General features: G+C 43.4%; 1 protein-coding gene across 2 annotated transcripts in view; it reads left to right on the top strand.

Moving 5' to 3' along the window:
- DCLK3 (doublecortin like kinase 3) overlaps positions 1-17,021 on the top strand; it is a 48,855-nt gene extending 31,834 nt beyond the window's left edge. For both annotated transcript variants that reach the window (XM_017866549.1, XM_017866546.1), the window contains exons 3-5: positions 10,205-10,337; positions 13,754-13,921; positions 16,431-17,021. In XM_017866549.1, the coding sequence (XP_017722038.1) occupies positions 10,205-10,337; positions 13,754-13,921; positions 16,431-16,624 (495 nt within the window). In that variant the 3' untranslated portion in view covers positions 16,625-17,021. The remainder of the gene's footprint in view (positions 1-10,204; positions 10,338-13,753; positions 13,922-16,430) is intronic.
- Positions 17,022-18,085: the final 1,064 nt, after the last annotated feature.

Genomic DNA, 18,085 nt, shown 5'->3' with positions numbered 1-18,085 from the left:
ATTCGGAAAATGGTCTTAAGCTGAGGAAACAGCTCAGTAAATCTCTTCAAGTTTCTGAGATCTAAGGTCTAGTTGTCTAATTGCAACGGAAACCCTCAGGTTCTGGGTCGTCTTCTTGTGGAAGTCCCACATGTTAGGGGTTATGTGAGGGGAGGGAGAAAAGAAGGAGTGAGGAGTCTGCTGCCATGGTCCCAGAAGGAGATGATGGTGGCTTGGTCTTGGGGACTGCAGTAAAGATGGGGAGAAGTGGTCATCCTAAGGGTAAAGACAAGACTTGTCAGTGGATTGAATGCGGTGGATGAGGAAAGAGAAGACTCAAGGGTGACAGATGTTTCTGACCTGAAGCTGGATCAGTCGCAGCCCCATTTTTCTAATGGAGGAGGGTGGTTTCTGTGTAGTTATGAGGATGAGAGTCTGACTGAGTTAGGATAGAATGGAAGGTGGAATACTGTAGACAGTGTGTATAGATGCCTCTTTCAAGAGTGTGTGCGTGTGTGTGTGTGTGTGTGTGCACTCACGAAGAAGATCATAGATATGGGACAGTTGCTAAAGAGGGATGCAGAGAAAATAAGGGTTGTGTTTTTTTAAAGTTGAGAGATATGACAGCATCTTTATGTGATGATGGAGCCATTCTCTGGGTTGGGGAACTGTGGGAGAGAAGCAGGGTCGAGGTGAAATCAGTTTCCAGCATGTTGAATTTGAGATGATCATCCGATTGGATGACTAGGTGTGAAGTAAAGTGTGCTGTGAAATATGAGGCTATCAAGTTCAGGAAACACCTACAGTCCAAAGTCCTTCATCAGCTGGGCTGGCCACCTCTGACCAGACATTGGGTTAAAAAGACAGTGCATCACAGTGATTTCTATGCTCAGAGCTGCCATTAGCTTCCCTTCACATTCACATTCAGAATAAAAGCCAAGGTCATTTCCATGGCCTGGAAGGTCTTATATGATGTGGACTCCATCTTCCTCTCAAAGCCACTCTCCAGCCACCCAGCTCCTTACTCGCCCTGCTCCTGCCCCTGCTTGCTACATCAAATCATGCATGTCCATCAGCCTTCGCATTTACTCTTTCTTCTACCTGAAAACTTGCTCCTCACATCTTAGTATGGCTCACCCCTGCCTTCATTCAGATGTTACTTCCTCAGTGAGTCCTTCCTTAACCACCTTATTAAAAAAAAAAAAACACCCTGCCACTGTCTGTGCCAGTATTGCCAGTAGAATTTTCTGTGATGATGGAGATACAGATTTCCTGTATCTCCACAGCCCAATGTGGTGGCCTATAGCCACATGGGCAGTTCCTCCTGTCTAAGGAACTGCATTTTAAGTTTCATGTAAAAATCAATAGCCATGTGTACTTAGTGGATACTATACTAGACAACGCAGCCCTTATCCCACTTTTACTTTTTCAAAACGCTTATCACTGCCTGACATTACATATTTATTTGAATATTGTTCATTAATAGAAAGGAGGCTTCATAAGAAAAAGAAGTTTATCTGTTTCATTCACTACTTTATTCTTAATATTGCAAACATTGCCTAGCAGATGGTAGGTGTGTAAGTATTTGTTGAATGAACATGAGATTTTAATTAAGTAGAAATAAGCGGATGCAATAAACAGACACCAAAAGCATTTTGTGAGCATGCCATGTGACAAGTCCCAGGGAAGACTTTTTCCTCACAGATTTTTTTTTCAGTCATACTTTTGTATTATGGTATGTTTATGTGTTTGTGTATATATATATATAGATATATACACATATATACATATATATGTAGACAGTGTGTATAGACACCTCTTTCAAGGGTGTGTGTGTGTGTGTGCACGCATGAAGGGGATCATAGATATGGAACAGTAGCTAAAGAGAGATGTAGAGAAAATAAGGGTTGTATTTTTTTTGTGTAGATATACACACAAGGGTGTTATTTTTGTGTATATATATATATACACATAAAAGTGTTATTTATGGTATATGTACCTGTATTTTGAGACAGTCTCACTCTGTCACCCAGGCTGGAGTGCAGCTGTGTGATCTCAACTCACTGCAACCTCTGCCTTCCAGACTCCTCCCACCTTAGCCTCCCAAGTAGCTGGGACCACAGGTATGAGCCACCACACCTGGCTAATATTTTGGTATTTTTTGTAGAGATGAGGTTTCGCCATGTTGCCTAGGCTCACTTCAAACTCCTGGACTCAACTGATCCACCTGCCTTGGCCTTCCAAAGTGCTGGAATTACAGGACTGAGCCACTGCACCCAGCCTGTATTATGGTATATTTTGCTGTCGTTGAAATATAAACGGATTTTAGGTATTGGCATTTTAATGTGAATTGGTTTCTAAGATCATTTCATTCTTCACAGCCAGTTGAAAATGGACCTTGGAGGGAAAAAGTACGAGAAATCATGATGGATCAAGTAAGAAGGTGGCAAAGATAAATAAACTTTATCCATGTCTTAATCCTTAAGGGAGCCATTTGTTGTTTGAGCTGGACTCTGCTGCCATCTTCTGTTCAGAGATGAGAATTGCAAGATCACATTTAAATTGAGGTACCATTGAAGGAGAGAGCAAATTGTTGAGAAAAATAAAGATTCTTCTTGAAGCTTTGAGATTATCCAGATGTTATCTGAATGCCTATGTAAATAATGTAGATCACTTGGATTCCAAGCATGACACTTTGATGTGGCTGGAAAAGGGTGAGAGATGCAGACAGATAATAGTCATTACAGTGCCATGTAAAGTAATCTCTTACACACTTTCAGTTAGAGAACAACCGAAAATGAGCCCCCAGCAGGAACATGGCCTAGAGCAGCAAGTTTAGGTAGGCTGCAAAATAGATACAGGGAGATGTGGGGTGAGGGCAAAGTGAGATGTGTTCAAAGGGGGCTTTTGTGCGCCCCCACCACACAACCCGGGAAAGCCCTGAAAGGTTTTCTCAGGCAGGGACATTGAAGTGGGTCATTTAATGGGGTCTTTGGCTGTCTTGATGACCACTTGAGTGCCTGGTCAACCGAGAGTCCTGAGGTCCTCTGCTCTGATCAAATCACACCTGCTGTGTGGCATTTGGTGCTGGACATTCTTGGTTAAGAAAGGCATCAATGACATATGGGCCATCCAGAACTTTACCGTATACACAGATCTCTCTGAGGTCGTGAGGAAATGCAGATTCTGGTTCAGGGGCTCTGGGGCAGCTGAGAGCTGTAACAAGCTCACAGGAGATGCTGATGGTGCTGGTCCAGGGTCCAGGGGCTGCACTGGGAAAAGGGATGAGTGAGGGAGGGTGACCAGGACACCAGGTCCTGTAAGGATTCACTAGAGTATCCTTGGTTGTTGTATTAGCCAGAGTTCTCTAGAGAGACAGAACCAATAGGATATGTGTTTATAGGGATGTATGAGAGGGGATTTATTAGGGGACTTGGCTCACATGATTGTGGAGACTGAGAAGTTCCATGACTGGCTGTCCACAAGCTGGAGACCCTGGGATACCAGTAGCATGGCTCAGTCCAAGTCTGAAGGCCTGAGAACCCAGGGGTTACTGGTATAAGTCTTGGAGCCCAAAGGCTAGAAAGCCTACAGTTCTGATGTCCCAGGAGGATGGGGAGGAGGGGGTACAGAGAGACAGAGAGACAGAGACACCAATTGCCTTTTTCCTACTTTTGTTCTATCCAAGCCCCAGCCGGCTGGATGCTGCTCTCATCCATATTGAGGGCAGATCTTCTGCACTTGGTCCATCTGGACTCACACGCCAATCTCCTCTGGAAATACCTAACAGACACTGCCCTCACCCCGTCCCCCAATCAATGATGCTTTACCAGTACTAGGTATTCCTTAATCCAGTCAAGTTGTCATCTAAAATTAATCATCACAGAGGCTAGCTTGGAGAAGCCAGAGGCGAGCTGGGGATCACGGTACTTGCTTCCCATCTTTGGAGGGATGTGTTCTTATTCAGCATCACTGGAGAGCGCAGATTTAGAAAATAGGAGTGGGAAAGGAATTCTGAATCAACATAGGGGTGAATCTCCTCACAAGCTAAGTGTGCCATAAATGGGATGAACTACAGCTTGGAGTTGTGGAGTCTTTTCCATTTTGAGATTTCATTCAGACATGAACGATAGTCTGGTGGGAGGATGTTTGAGACACGTTTTTTGCTTGGGTGGAGATTTGGATTTGATGGTATCAGATGTCCCACAGATTCTGGGAAGAAGAATTATTCTAGGACAACATCACTCATTTAATTTCAAGGTTTAAGATAGGAACTGTTCTGAAGCCAAATATGTGAGGTGCTTGTTGCAAAAATAAGCCAAAAAACTTGCAGACAGTGTGTGACCTTAAAAGTAATTAAGCTGCTTAGGTAGAGGAAATAAATGACAACGCTGAAGAATATTAAATAACTCTTGACAGTAGAAGCTGGAGACAGAAGAACTAAAAACATCGGGCCACCTGGGGCCACTTTCTGGAAGGGACAAGTGGGGCCACTGATCTTAACTGCCCCCCCCCCCAGTTCTGCTTATGCAATTGTTGATACTCAGGGGATGATCCTGAGATTGAAAGAGAAAAGCTATAGCATGAAGAAACTAGAAAAGGCATAATATATCTCACATAGGTCCGTATCATACTCTAAAAACAGATTTGACATTTTGAAAATATATCATTCAGTCTCTGGATAGTTAACATAATAACTTTTCAAAGTAAAATATGAGTTTCCAAAATGTTTAATCTGCTACAAGCTCAGTGGAGCCAGGTTTTGGAATTGGGGGCTTCCACGAGGAAGGTAATGTTTCACTTATTTCACAATAGGAGCACACTTATTACTTTGGTGTACTAAGTCAGCTGAAAGCTTTATTTAATTTATTTATTTTTAAAACTAATTTGTTTATTTTTAAGACGGAGCTTCATCCTTTCACCCAGGCTGGAGTGCAGTGGCTCGACCTCAGCTCACTGCAACCTCCATCTCCGGGGTTCAAGTGATTCTTCTGAGTCAGCCTCCATAGTAGCTGGGATTACAGGTGCCCACCACCATGCCCAGCTAATTTTTTTTTGTATTTTTAGTAGAGATGGGGTTTCACCATGTTGGCCCAGCTGGTCTCAAACTCCTGACCTCAAGTGATCCACCTGCTTAAGCCTCCCAAAGTACTGGGATTACATGAGCCACCATGCCCAGCTAGTCAGCCAAATGCTTTTAATGCTGCTAATTTATAAATATTTGTGAGAGACATATTTTTCCAGCAGTCACCCAGCAACTATGATTAATGCATATGATCCATCTGGTCATTCTAGGCGTCACATTATTTTGTTTTCCCTCCCTTCCAAACAAGGTTTTCTTAAATTATTCTGGTAATTACCCTGTTGTCTCCTTTTGGGCTATGTCAGTTTCTATATGCAGACCAAGCAGAATTTCATTTTAGTTCTAAATTTATGACTTTCCATTTGGTGAGGTTAATTATGGAGACATTGATTAGATTGTCTGGTGGTGACTTGGGCTCAGTAATTAAGACACATGCTGCTTTTGGAGATGTAAGCTCACTGACAGAAACCAAAGCAAGTGTGGAGAATTTATTCTGGTCTGGAGAGACAGGGGAAAGGCGGCTCCACCCTGCCATTCTAGGTGTTGCCCATGGCTGTGATGGGTCCCAGGGAGAGGCAGAGTTCCCCTACTGCCCACCTGTCCAGGCACTGGTAGGAGCCTTGGGAGCCTTTGCCCCAGTTCCAGGAGAGATGTGAGGGCATATGCCTGCAGACAAGTTGATAATTTCTCCTATAGCTGTGGTGGCACTAATGAGTCTCTTGCTTGGATAAGATTGCCCAAATTCTAGTAAGTTTTCACACAGTGGTCTAACTAACTGCTTAGTTCACCTTCGTCTGAGCAATCAGCTTCTACCATGAGAAACAGGGCAGTTACCCTTGGACCTTATGTGTGCAGGTACCAGATAGTTTGGAAGGATGCTGGAGTATTGAATTGTGTCTGATTATTTAACCTTCCCTCAAACTGGAAAACTTCTTTCAGGCAGCGGCACTGATGCATCTTTTACTTGCTGCAAGATGTGCTGGGTTTGTGCCCTTATGGTTAGTTTTTTCATGTGAAATTTAGTTTTATTTTCCAGCATAGTGACCTAAATACTTGCCACACTTACCTCTTGAGATTAGTTTCTTTTAGGTTAAGGTCCAGCTTTTCCTAACAGTCATAATCTTATATCAAATCACTTGTTGTGGAAGGAGGACAGGACATACTAACTTGGCAATGGGAATTGGCTTACCAGAGATGAGAAAGTCAGTCGCCTGGACTTGTTTGAAGGAGTGAGACAGGTGGGATAAGTTTTGAAGGGGAAAAAGGAGGGAGCATTTCAGATTCTGTATTCATTCAGAGTGAAGGTGAGTGTGCCTTTTCTGTATTTTAAAAATTGACCAATTCTACCCTTTTCTAAAACCTGGTGGAAGTCACACTGGGCCTTTTGGTCACTTTAGAGCTAATACTTTGCTAGGCAAATTGCAGACATTGAATGAAACTCATGACATAAGCCTATTTGCTGGAAACTGTCACTCCCATTCTTCCGTCTTTTATTTTGAGACAGGGTCTTGCTCTGTTGCTGAGGCTGGAGTGCAGTGGTATAATCATGGCACACTGCAGCCTCAACTTCTCAGGCTCAAGGGATCCTCCTATCTCAGCCTCCCACGTAGCTGGGACCACATGCATGCATCACCACGCCTGGCTAATATTTTTACTATTTGTAGAGATGGGGTCTCCTCATGTTGCCCAAGCTGGTCTTGAACTCCTGGCCTCAAGTGATCCTTCCACTTTGGCCTCCCAAAGAGCTGTAATTACAAGTGTGAGCCACTACACCTACCCCACCCCCATTTTTTTTTAAACAAATGAGAAAACAGACTCAGATGAGTAAAGAAATTTGTCCAAGGCCTTTCAGCTGCAAGTCTTGGAGTTGGAATTGCTCAAAGACTCCTGGCCTGTTTGATTCTTAATCCCCCACCTCTCCCAATGAGGGCCTGTATTTAACATCTCTCTCCTGCTTATTGGTCTACTTCTTCATTTTTTGTAATTTTAAACTTTTGTGGGTATGTATTAATCCGTTTTTATGCTGCTAATAAAGAGATACCTGAGACTGGGAAGAAAAAGAGGTTTAATGGACTTATGGTTCCACATGGCTGGGGAGGCCTTCCCACAATCATGGTGGAAGGCAAGGAGGAGCAAGTCACATCTTACATGGATGGCAGCAGGCAAATAGAAAGCTTGTGCAGGGAAACTCCCATTTTTAAAACTGTCAGATCTCGTGAGACTGATTCACTATCATGACAACAGTACAGGAAAGACCTGCCCCCATGATTCAATTACCTCCTACTGGGTTCCTCCCACAACATGTGGGAATCGTGGGAGTTATAATTCAAGATGAGATTTGGGTGGGGACACAGTCAAACCATATTCCACTCTGGCCCCTCCCAAACCTCATGTCCTCACATTTCAAAACCAATCATGTCTCAACTGTTTCCCAAAGTCTTAACTCGTTTCAGCATTAACTTAAGAGTGCACAGTCCAAAGTCTCATCCAAGACACGTAAAGTCCCTTCCACCTATGAGCCTGTAGAATCAAAAGCAACTTAGTTACTTCCTAGATACAGTTGGGGTACAGGTATTGAGTAAATACAGCCATTTCAACTGGGAGAAATTTGCCAAAACAAAGGCGCTACAGGTCCCATGCAAGTCTGAAATCTAGCAGGGCAGTCAAATCATAAAGCTCCAAAATGATCTCTTTTGACTCTGGGTCTCACATCCAGGTCATGCTAATTAATGCAAGAGGTGGATTCCCATGGTCTTGGGCGGCTCCGCTCCTGTGGTTTTGCAGAATACAGCCTCTCTCCCAGCTTCTTTCACAGGCTGGCATTGAGAGTCTGTGGCTTTTCCGGGCGCATGGTACAAGCTGTCATTGGTCTACCATTCTGAGATCTGGAGACAGTGGCCCTCTTCTCAAGATTCCATTAGGCAGTGCCCCAGTAAGGACTCTGTGTTTGGGGGATCTGACCCCACATTTCCCTTCTGCGCTGCCCTAGCAGAGGGTCTCCATGAGAGCCCCACCCCTGCAGCAAACTTTTGCCTGGACATCCAGGCTTTTCCATACATCCTCTGAAATCTAGGCGGAGGTTCCCAAACCCTAAATCTTGACTTCTGTGCACTGGCAGGCTCACCAAGACATGGAAGTGACCAAGACTTGCATCCTCTGAAGCTACAACCTGAGCTTTATGTTTGCCCCTTTCAGCCATGGCTGGAGTGGCTGGGATGCAGGGCACCAAGTCCCTAGGCTGCACACAGCATGGGGATCCTGGGGCCAGCGCACAAAACCACTTTTTACTTGTAGGTCTCTGGGCCTGTGATAGGATGGGGTGCCATGAAGACCTCTGACATGCCCTGGAGACATTTTCCCCATTGTCTTGGGGATTAACATTCGGATCCTCATTACTTAGGCAAATTTGTGCAGCCGGCTTTAATTTATCCTCAGAAAATGGGATTTTCTTTTCTATTGCATTGTCAGGCTGCAAATTTTCCAAACTTTTATGCTCTGTTTCCCTTATAAAACTGAATGACTTTAACAGCACCCAAGTCACCTCTTGAATGCTTTACTGCTTAGAAATTTCTACCAGATATCCTAAATCATCTCTCTCAAGTTCAAAGTTCCATAAATCTCTAGAGCAGGGGCAAAATGCCACCAGTCTCTTTGCTAAAATGTAACAAGAGTCACCTTTGCTCCAGTTCCCAACAAGTTCCTGGTTTCCATCTGAGACCACCTCAGTCTGGACTTTATTGTCCATATCACTATCAGCATTTTGGGCAAAGCCATTCAACAAGTCCCTAGGAAGTTACAAACTTTCCCACATTTTCTATCTTCTGAGCCCTCCAAACTGTTCCAGTCTCTGCCTGTTACCCAGTTCCAAAGTCAGTTTCACATTTTTGGGTATCTTTTCAGCAGTGCCCCACTCTACTCATGCCAGTTTACTGTATTAGTCCGTTTTCCTGATGCTGATAAAGACGTACCCGAGACCAGGAAGAAAAAGAGGTTTAATGGACTTATGGTTCCACATGGTGGGGGAGGCCTTCCTACAATCATGGTGGAAGGCAAGGAGGAGCAAGTCACATCTTACATGGATGGCATCAGGCAAAGAGAGAGCTTGTGCAGGCAAACTCCCATTTTTAAAACTGTCAGAGACCGATTCGGTCTCATGAGAACAGCATGGGAAAGACCCACACCCGTGATTCAATTACTTCCCACCGGGTTCCCCCAACAACATGTGGGAATTGTGGGAGTCACAATTCAAGATGAGATTTGGGTGGGGACACAGCCAAACCATATCAAGGTACATACTAGGTGCATATATTTTTGGGGTACATGAGATGTTTTGATACAGGCATGCAATGCATAATCATTACATCATGGAGAATGGGGTATTCATCCCCTCAAGCATTCATCCTTGCGTGATTACTTTTGCACCACCCTAATACAAACAATCCAATTATACCCTTTTAGTTATTTTAAAATGTACAGTTAAATTATCATTGACTATAGTCACCCTGTTTTGCTATCAAATAATAGGTCTTATTCATTCTTTCTAACCATTCTTTTTGTACCAATTAACCATCCCCACCTCCCCCCATCCCTGCCCCATACTTCTTCATTTTCATTCCCAGTCTTTTTCCTTTCTTTTTCACGTCTGCCCAGCCTTTGCATTGCCCAGAGGCGTTTTCTAATGCTCGTGAAAGCTAGACTGTGCTCAAAGTATCCTTGATCCTTGTTCTAACTCAATGTTGCCTAATAGCCCTTTCTGCAACAGTGGAAGTGTGTCTATCTGTGTTTCCCAATACGGTAGCCACAAGCCACAAGTGGCTTTTGAGTACTTGAAATGTGCCTAATGCAGCTGAGACGCTAAATTTTTAATTTAATTTTAATTAATAAATTTAAGTAGCCACTTGTGACAATATGGTGCTACCATATTGGACTGCATAGTAAATCTAAATCATTGGTTCTTTAGTTGAAAATGTGAGCCCTTGTCATTGAGGTCAAGTTAGCTTTGTCGGTGTTGGGCTAAGCTGTAATCCCACATAGGTTTATCGTTTGCTTATCTTGACCTTGCATGCCTGTTGTTTCATTAGTATCCCTTCTTTGTTCTAATCACAATTTTGGTGGTGGTTTGGGGATTTTGGTTTCTTACAGGTTCAACGAAATGAGGACAAATCTACTACCTTGAAATTGGCTGATTTTGGACTAGCAAAGCATGTGGTGAGACCTATATTTACTGTGTGTGGGACCCCGACTTACGTAGCTCCTGAAATTCTTTCTGAGAAAGGTAAGTGTTACACATTGATCTGTGGGACTCTAGTTCCCTTACTAACAAATGTTTCATTTGTAATATTTACTAGTTTTCAATATGGAATAAATCTCAGAGAACTGATGCTTAGGCTTGGATTTGGACTTCAATGAAAATATTTGAAGTAGGCTTGATCAAAGCATGAGAGCTTTCTCCTCATCAGGGCTGCCCCTGTTACAGTGAATGGATCAGTGTGTGTGTGTGTGTGTGTGTGTGTATGTGTTTTATGTGTGTGTGTTTGTGTGTGTATGTGTGTGTTTAGTGTGTTTAGGCAGGACAGTGAGATGAAAGATGATGGAGAATTGAATGGGGAACTCAAGCAAGCAAGGCCATTTGGGCTACTGACCCAAGGCTGTCTCTAACAGGAGAGAATTGAAGCAGTCCTTATGGTACTTGGTTTAAACACTTCTTCACCAACCTTCCATTTAAAGGAAAAGGGGATCCCATTTTCCTCCATGAACTCTATGAATATTTATTACTTACTTGTATATTATGCAAGGATCCAATGAGTTGTTTTAGTGGCATAGTTTCTAAAACATTTAAAAAGGAAATAATAGTTATGATATGGCTCTAACTATATGAATGACTATTTGACTACTGTGGCACTTCAGGAGAAATCAATTTACCCACCGTTGTAAGATGGGAAGACCTTCATCGGGTTGCAGGGTTGGTGACAGGGAGAAGGGATGGACGGATAGTTTGCCAGCAGCAGAACCATCAGGACAATTAAGAAGAGGAGATGGCCAGGCACAGTGGCTCACACCTATAATCCCAGCACTTTGGGAGGCCAAGGCAGGGTGGATCACCTGAGGTCAGGAATTCGAAACCACCTTGGCCAACACAGTGAAACCCTGTCTCTACTAAAACTACAAAAAAATTAGCTGGGCGTGGTGGCGTATGCTTGTAATCCCAGCTACTCAGGAGGCTGAGGCAGGAGAATGGCTTGAACTCGGGAGGCGGAGGTTGCAGTGAGCCAAGATTGCGCCATTGCACTCTAGCCTGGGCAACAAGAGTGAAACTCTGTGTCAGAAAAAAAAAAAAAAACAAACAAAAAACTAAAAGATGAGGAGATGACATGCATGAGGTCAGGTGTTAGAGACATGGAGAAGACTAGCCTCAGTGGACCAGAGAGAAACACAATTGGTTGGTGTATTAGTCAGGTTTTTGTGTTGCTATAGAAATAACGAAGGCTGGATAATTTATAAAGAAAAGAGGTTTAGTTGGTTCAGGGTTCTGCAGGCTGTACAAGCATGGTGCCAGCCATCTGCTCTGCTTTTGGTAAGGGCTTTAGGAAGCTTACACTCATGGTGGAAGGTGACAGGGAACCGGCATGTTACATGGTGGAACTGGGAGCAAGAGAGAGAGAGGGAGGAGGTCCCAGACTTCTAAATAACCAGATCCTAAGTGAAGCACCTGAGTGAGAACTCACTTGTCACCAAGGGGATGGTACTAAACCATTTATGAAGGATCCACCCCCATGATCTAATAACTTCCCACAGGCCCCACCTCCAACATTGGGAATCAACACATGGAATTTCAACATGAGATTTGGAGGGAACAAATATCCAAACTATATCAGCTGGGTAGGTTGAGTTTAAATTCTCCACAAATGGGAAGGCTGGGTAGAGGTGTTTAGACTTGGTGTGGCATCGATGAACTGGTTAAGAGAAGAAAAGAAAGCAAATAGGCAACATGAATTCTTGGGAAAATCACATATTGGTGGTAGCACCAACTAAAACAGGGTGTTGGAAAGGATAGCTCTTTTGGGAGATAGGGGGATGGGGTGAGTTTAGTTTTGAACACACTGACTTTGTAGAGATATCAGGATGGATAATGGAGTTGTCCACTTGGCAAGGAGGTGAAGCTGTGAGCTGAACATGTGGCTTTGTTGAGACTCCTCAACAGAGAGGTGGTTGATAATGGGCTCCTTGGTAATGCCAGGAATGAGAGCCAAGGACGTATTCTTGAGGAGGCCAAGAGCTCAGAGATGAGAAAAGGAAGGAGGAGTCAGTAGAGAAAAGGGTGGGTAGCCCAGAGAGGATCTGGAAAGTGCATTGTCACAGAGGCCAAGGGACATTTCTAGAGATTGATGAGACCCAGGAAAATCAGTCCCTCTCAACAGTGAACGGTTGAGAACTGAGAAAAGGTCACAAAGGGTCATTAGTGACTTATTCTCTTAGTGTTTTCCTGCTGATTTGTGTTTTGTCAAACTTACTCTGGGGCTTAATCATGAATATCTAACTTCTAAATTACAACGGTCAAGTGTTTTCTTTTTCTAACTGTAGAAAGTTAGAAAGTGCTGAAAATGTATATATTGCTGTGATAAGTTTTGGGAAGACAATGTGTAATATGTATTAATAATCTTTATATTGCTTTGTCTATTTCACTGCTGGAAGGTTATTTTAGGACTATAATCAGACATGTGCACAAATATTTAATAAATGCTCATCAGAAAATTCCTTACAGTTGTAAAAAAATTAGTAAAAACTTAAATTACAACATAGCAATTTATTATGTAAAGAGGATTCTAATAGTTGTTAGAAATCTTGTTTGTAAAAAATATTTTTTATATTTTTCATAGGAAATTCTTATGTTGGAAATGCCATTATATAATATTAAGTAAATAAAATAGAGTGTAAGTGCAACGTGATCCTAATTTTATATAGAAAAGTAAATAAAAATGTTATTTAGAAAAGAATACATGTCTCCATATGGGTGTGTGCATATGTGTGTGTGTGTGTTGTGTACTAGTGTGTGCACATGTGGGGGATACAGCTAGTAAACATCAGTCTTTTAAAAATCATTTAAAAAGCCAGTAAGTGATATTTTTTAAGTGAGAGAGAAGGCAATGGATATACAGGAAGCAGAGATTGCTAGTATAGACTCGGGCTTCTCTAACTATCTCTGGTGAAGGGTGAAGTTTTAAAATTTCCAGTACAGTGTGGACTCACAGTCCTGCTGCATGTGACTAGAACACATCTCATGCCACATGTGACTCACCACATGTGTGTGACAACGCCTGAACTGATGTATGTGCTGTTCAATGAGATGTGCCGTTCAATCATGCAACTGAATGTCACAGTCTTGTTAAATTGCTGTAAGAGTTTCCAAACACTTGCTTTCAAGTGTTTCTGTGCTCATTTTATTACAGAGCAGTAATAAGGCATTGCAAAGTGGCAGTGGCCCATGGACCACACTTTGAGTAACGACGGTGTAGAATCCTTATCTATAGGAGTTAGAAGGGAGCTGTGTTTGGAAGTGGCTCTTGGTTGCTGAGAGCTGGGATCCTCTGTAACTTAGATCTATTTAGAACCACAATACTCCATCATTTATTTCGTTACCTTTGACCCTGCCTGGTCTCAGGTTTGTTTGTGTCTCTGCCTCTGTCTGCACAGGTTATGGACTGGAGGTGGACATGTGGGCTGCCGGTGTGATCCTGTATATCCTGCTGTGTGGCTTTCCGCCATTCCGCAGCCCTGAGAGGGACCAGGACGAGCTCTTTAACATCATCCAGCTGGGCCACTTTGAGTTCCTCCCCCCTTACTGGGACAATATCTCTGATGGTGAGATTTGGGGCTTCCTCACACAGCAGAGGAGGGGATGGATTTTTCAGGTCAGATGTGTAGAGGACCCACCACTGTGCCCGGTGCAGAGTTGGACTGTCACCATGTCATGTCTCATCCTTTACTTCCTCAGTAGCTTCATGTAGGTTTGTGTAGCACTCTGAAAACTTTGAGATTTTAGTGAAAAAATTTAGTGCTTTGAGATTTAGTGAAAAAGCCTAACCACCAGTTACAGTCACCAAGTACTTTTCCTTAAGGTAATTCAAGAACCTTAGAACTGAAAAATATCAGAAACATTATAACTCTCCTTTGGAAAGAGAAAGGCCATCTTATATACAGAAGTGTTTGTGAATGGAACAGACTGAAAATGCTTATTTTACACGTGCATAACCAAGTGTCCTATAGCAGCACACTTGGAGCACAGGGGCTCTGCAATGAAGATCTCAAGTTATTTTTTAGTGACCTGGAGCCTGCATGGTCCTCCCTGCTTTTGGCCCTCTGTTCCATTTGATTCCAAATGAAATCCTTCCCCTTGTCTCTACGGATTTGTCTGTACTACTCACTGTCCTTGTAAAACTGAGAACTAGATAACTGGGGATTTTGAGTCTTTAGCTTAAAAAGTAGAATAGGAGGCTGGGTGTGGTGGCTCATACCTATAATCCCAGCACTTTGAGAGGCCCAGGTGGGAGGATTGCTTGAGGCCCGGAGTTCGAGACCAGGCTGGGCAACTAGCGAGACCCCTTCTCTACAAAAAATAAAGCAAATTAACCAGGCATGGTCCCAGCTGCTCTGGGGGCTGAGGCAGGAGGATCGCTTAAGCCCAGGAGTTTGAGGCTGCAGTGAGCTATGATGGTGCTACCACACTCCAGCCTGGGTGACAGAGATCCTGGTTCAAAATAAAAATAAAGTAGAATAAGAATGATAACATTTTGTTTTTCAATTTTCCCTAAACATGCTGTTTAATTTTAGTTATTGAACTGCCTCCATCCCTAGCCTCTATTTCCTCACTGGGATTGGAAGATGAGGAAAGGGAAAATCTTCATTTTTCCCCCTCTAAATAAGGTAGGGAGAGGGTGGCTTGTCACAGTAGATGAGGATCTTGAGCTGACAAGGCAGTGGCAACTGGTAATTGAGGGACTAAAAGTCATTTTAGAAAGTTCTGTGCAGCACTCCTTAGATTTGGGCATGGGTGGCCCTCGTCCTGGGGCCTGTGCTAGTCACATCCTTCTCTACAGAGTGAGGAGAGTATGGGGCTTAGGGGATGTGCCCCCAGAGCCCAGGTCCCCTCTTCTAGGTCACTTCCTTAAGACCCATGAATTCCCTGTCCAAATGGCCCAAGCCCACTTCCAAGGTTTGTGAGACCTCTTTCCAGCCTCTTCCCACTATGCCATAAAGTAGCCAAGGAGTGGCTGTCTGGAGCGGATAGACAGAGCTTGGACATGTTGGCTGGGGTGTCTGGTTGTCCACACTTGTACACAAGAGTCTGAGGATTCTCAACTTAAATCTGGCCTTCCAGCCTCTGAGTGAGTCATTTGAGGACCCTGAGAGAGTGGTTCTGGCAGCGGTGGGGCTGGGGCTTTTTGTGGGCAGAATTTTCCCAGCTTGAATTGGGTGTTGTAGGAGGAATCTGGGCCTTCTGTGCTCAGGAGGTGGCTGGACATCAGTGTACGGGAGCGGTGATTGGTGGGTGAGCAGCTGGTCTTGAGTAAAAGACAGCCTTCAATAAAGGCAAAGAACAACAACAAAAAGGTGGATGTTTTCTTCTTGTGCATTCTTGAGTGATTGAAAGAGCAGGCTCAATGAGCCAGGGGGGAGAGCCAGCAAGCCAGGAGGAAATCTCTTCTGCTTTCTGCCTGCTGCTGGGCTCACCAGTTGGCCCCTCATTTCTCTAAAATCAATCCAGTCATGGTCTTGGGCAGAAAATAAAATTAATTTTGAATTTGCACTATTTACTTTTTAGATTTCTTTACACGGTTTTCAGTTTTGTCAATGTGAAGGCATATGTATTGACTTGGGAAGATTGAACATATTTTATTTAACAATGTGTTAGTTTTGATTTGAAATCTTAAAGTATGTAGATGTATAGCATGTGGTCTCCATTTGTTCCTTTGCCCTGAGTGCCTGGGATGTTAAGAGTGGGCCTGGCCCCGTGATTCTAGAGAAATGAATGAACATCCTCTCGAGCTGTGCTGTCCAACATGGTAGCCCCCTCTCCGCTGCCACACATGGCTATTTAAATGCAAGTGTAAATTAACTCAAAGTAAATCATATAAATATTCACTTCCTCAGTTTCACAAGCCAGATTTCAAATGCTCAATAATCACAGGTGGATAGTGCAGATAGAGAATGTTCCTGCCTTCTATTGGACTGTGCTGCTCTAGAATATGAAGGAGCCTTTCAGCCAGCCATGGTGCTGACGTGAATGTTTGTGTTCTTATTTCATGTGTGGGGAAGAAAAATTCAGAACCACTTACATTCATCACATTTTTCCCTTCTCTCATTCCAACAGCTGCCAAAGATCTGGTGAGCCGGTTGCTGGTGGTAGACCCCAAAAAGCGCTACACAGCTCATCAGGTTCTTCAGCACCCCTGGATTGAAACGGCTGGCAAGACCAATACAGTGAAACAACAGAAGCAGGTGTCCCCCAGCAGCGAGGGTCACTTCCGGAGCCAGCACAAGAGGGTTGCGGAGCAGGTATCGTAGTCACTGCCTTGGGAATCTGTTCAGCCCCCAGTTCTGCTGAAGGACAGAGAAAAGGAGGGAAGTTTGAGAGAAAAACAAGGAAAGAAGCTTCTTCACATAATTGGCGAATCAGAGGGAGAGACACTCAGTGTATTTTAAAGCATATTAAAAAAATTAAGTAAATGTTAAATGTCAACATATTTTTAGATTTGTATATTTAAAGCCTTTAATACATTTTTGGGGGATAAGCATTGTCATCAGTGAGGAATTTTGGTAATAATGATGTGTTTTGCTTCCTCTTTGTAACCAAGTTTATTCTGTACTACAGGAGTGGTGCTTACCAGGGTCTAAACTCCCCCTGTGAGATTAATAAGGTGTATTGTGGTCTTTCCGTGTTAATAAAATGTGCTCTGAATAACAGAAGTGGGCCTGTATTCCGATTACTTCTTTGTGCTGGTGACGACGGCCAGGGAATGAATGATCTCCGGAGGCTGATATGACTACATATAGATGTGAAGGACACTTGATGAGTTGACAAGACCTGTTTATTTAGGATGTACTATTCTTGGTCTCTAGCATTTCAGTCTTACCAAAAATCAGTTTTGGTGCAGTCTGAGACATGGAAAGAAAAAACCAAACTATTGAATCATTCTTGCTCCTGCAATACCATTATACTGCTTTTCAGCCCAGTTATCCCTGAGCCTGAATCACTTCTATGTGAAGTCAGGCACTCAGGCTGTGACTGTGTTAACATTTTCAGATCACGAGGGAGCCATTTAGTACATTAATATGTCAGAAATGCAGTAAATGGATTACACAGGGACTTGAAGGAGCTCAGAGTTCAAGCACATTCCTACCTGCAGGGCATACACCCGGGACACATTCCAGATTTCTGTGCTGAAATATGGGTCTTTGCAGATGACTCTGGGAGTATGTGTGGGCTGACAGCAAAACATATCCTAATATTTCCCAAATTTACCTTCTTAGATTATGAATGACCTGGTCAGTAGGCCACAAATCCAGTCAAGAGTGTGGCTGTCTCACTTCTACGTTCCCTAACAGTTTTGGAGCCATCTGGGTGGAGGGGTGTATTAGTTAGGAGAACAGGAACAGTACTAGAGAATTCAACATAAGGAATTGCTTAATCAGGTTTTGGAAAATGGAAAAAGCACGAAGGAGGCTCTGGTATAATTTAGAGATAGTAACTGCAGGAAGTGGCTCCCATTCTTAGGTGGAGAACCAAGGGAAGAAGTTGGGGTTATTAGAACCTAAGAGATTGAAGGAGAAATTCCTTGCAGTGGACACTGTAGTATGCCACTTAGGTACTCCAAGACTGAAGGGAATAAGCTGCTTGGGGTGCTGCTGGATGATGGCCCTCAGCTTTCAACCCTGTACAGGAATTACCCTCCACTGGAAGAGACACCTTTCAGCTCCCTCCTGAAGCAGGCCATATCAAATGACTAGTCCATGTAGGGTATGGCG

This window comes from Rhinopithecus bieti, unplaced genomic scaffold (genome assembly GCF_001698545.2).
Source record: "Rhinopithecus bieti isolate Rb0 unplaced genomic scaffold, ASM169854v2 scaffold_2432, whole genome shotgun sequence".
Taxonomy (NCBI): domain Eukaryota; kingdom Metazoa; phylum Chordata; class Mammalia; order Primates; family Cercopithecidae; genus Rhinopithecus; species Rhinopithecus bieti.
This window is presented reverse-complemented; position numbering and strand designations above follow the sequence as displayed.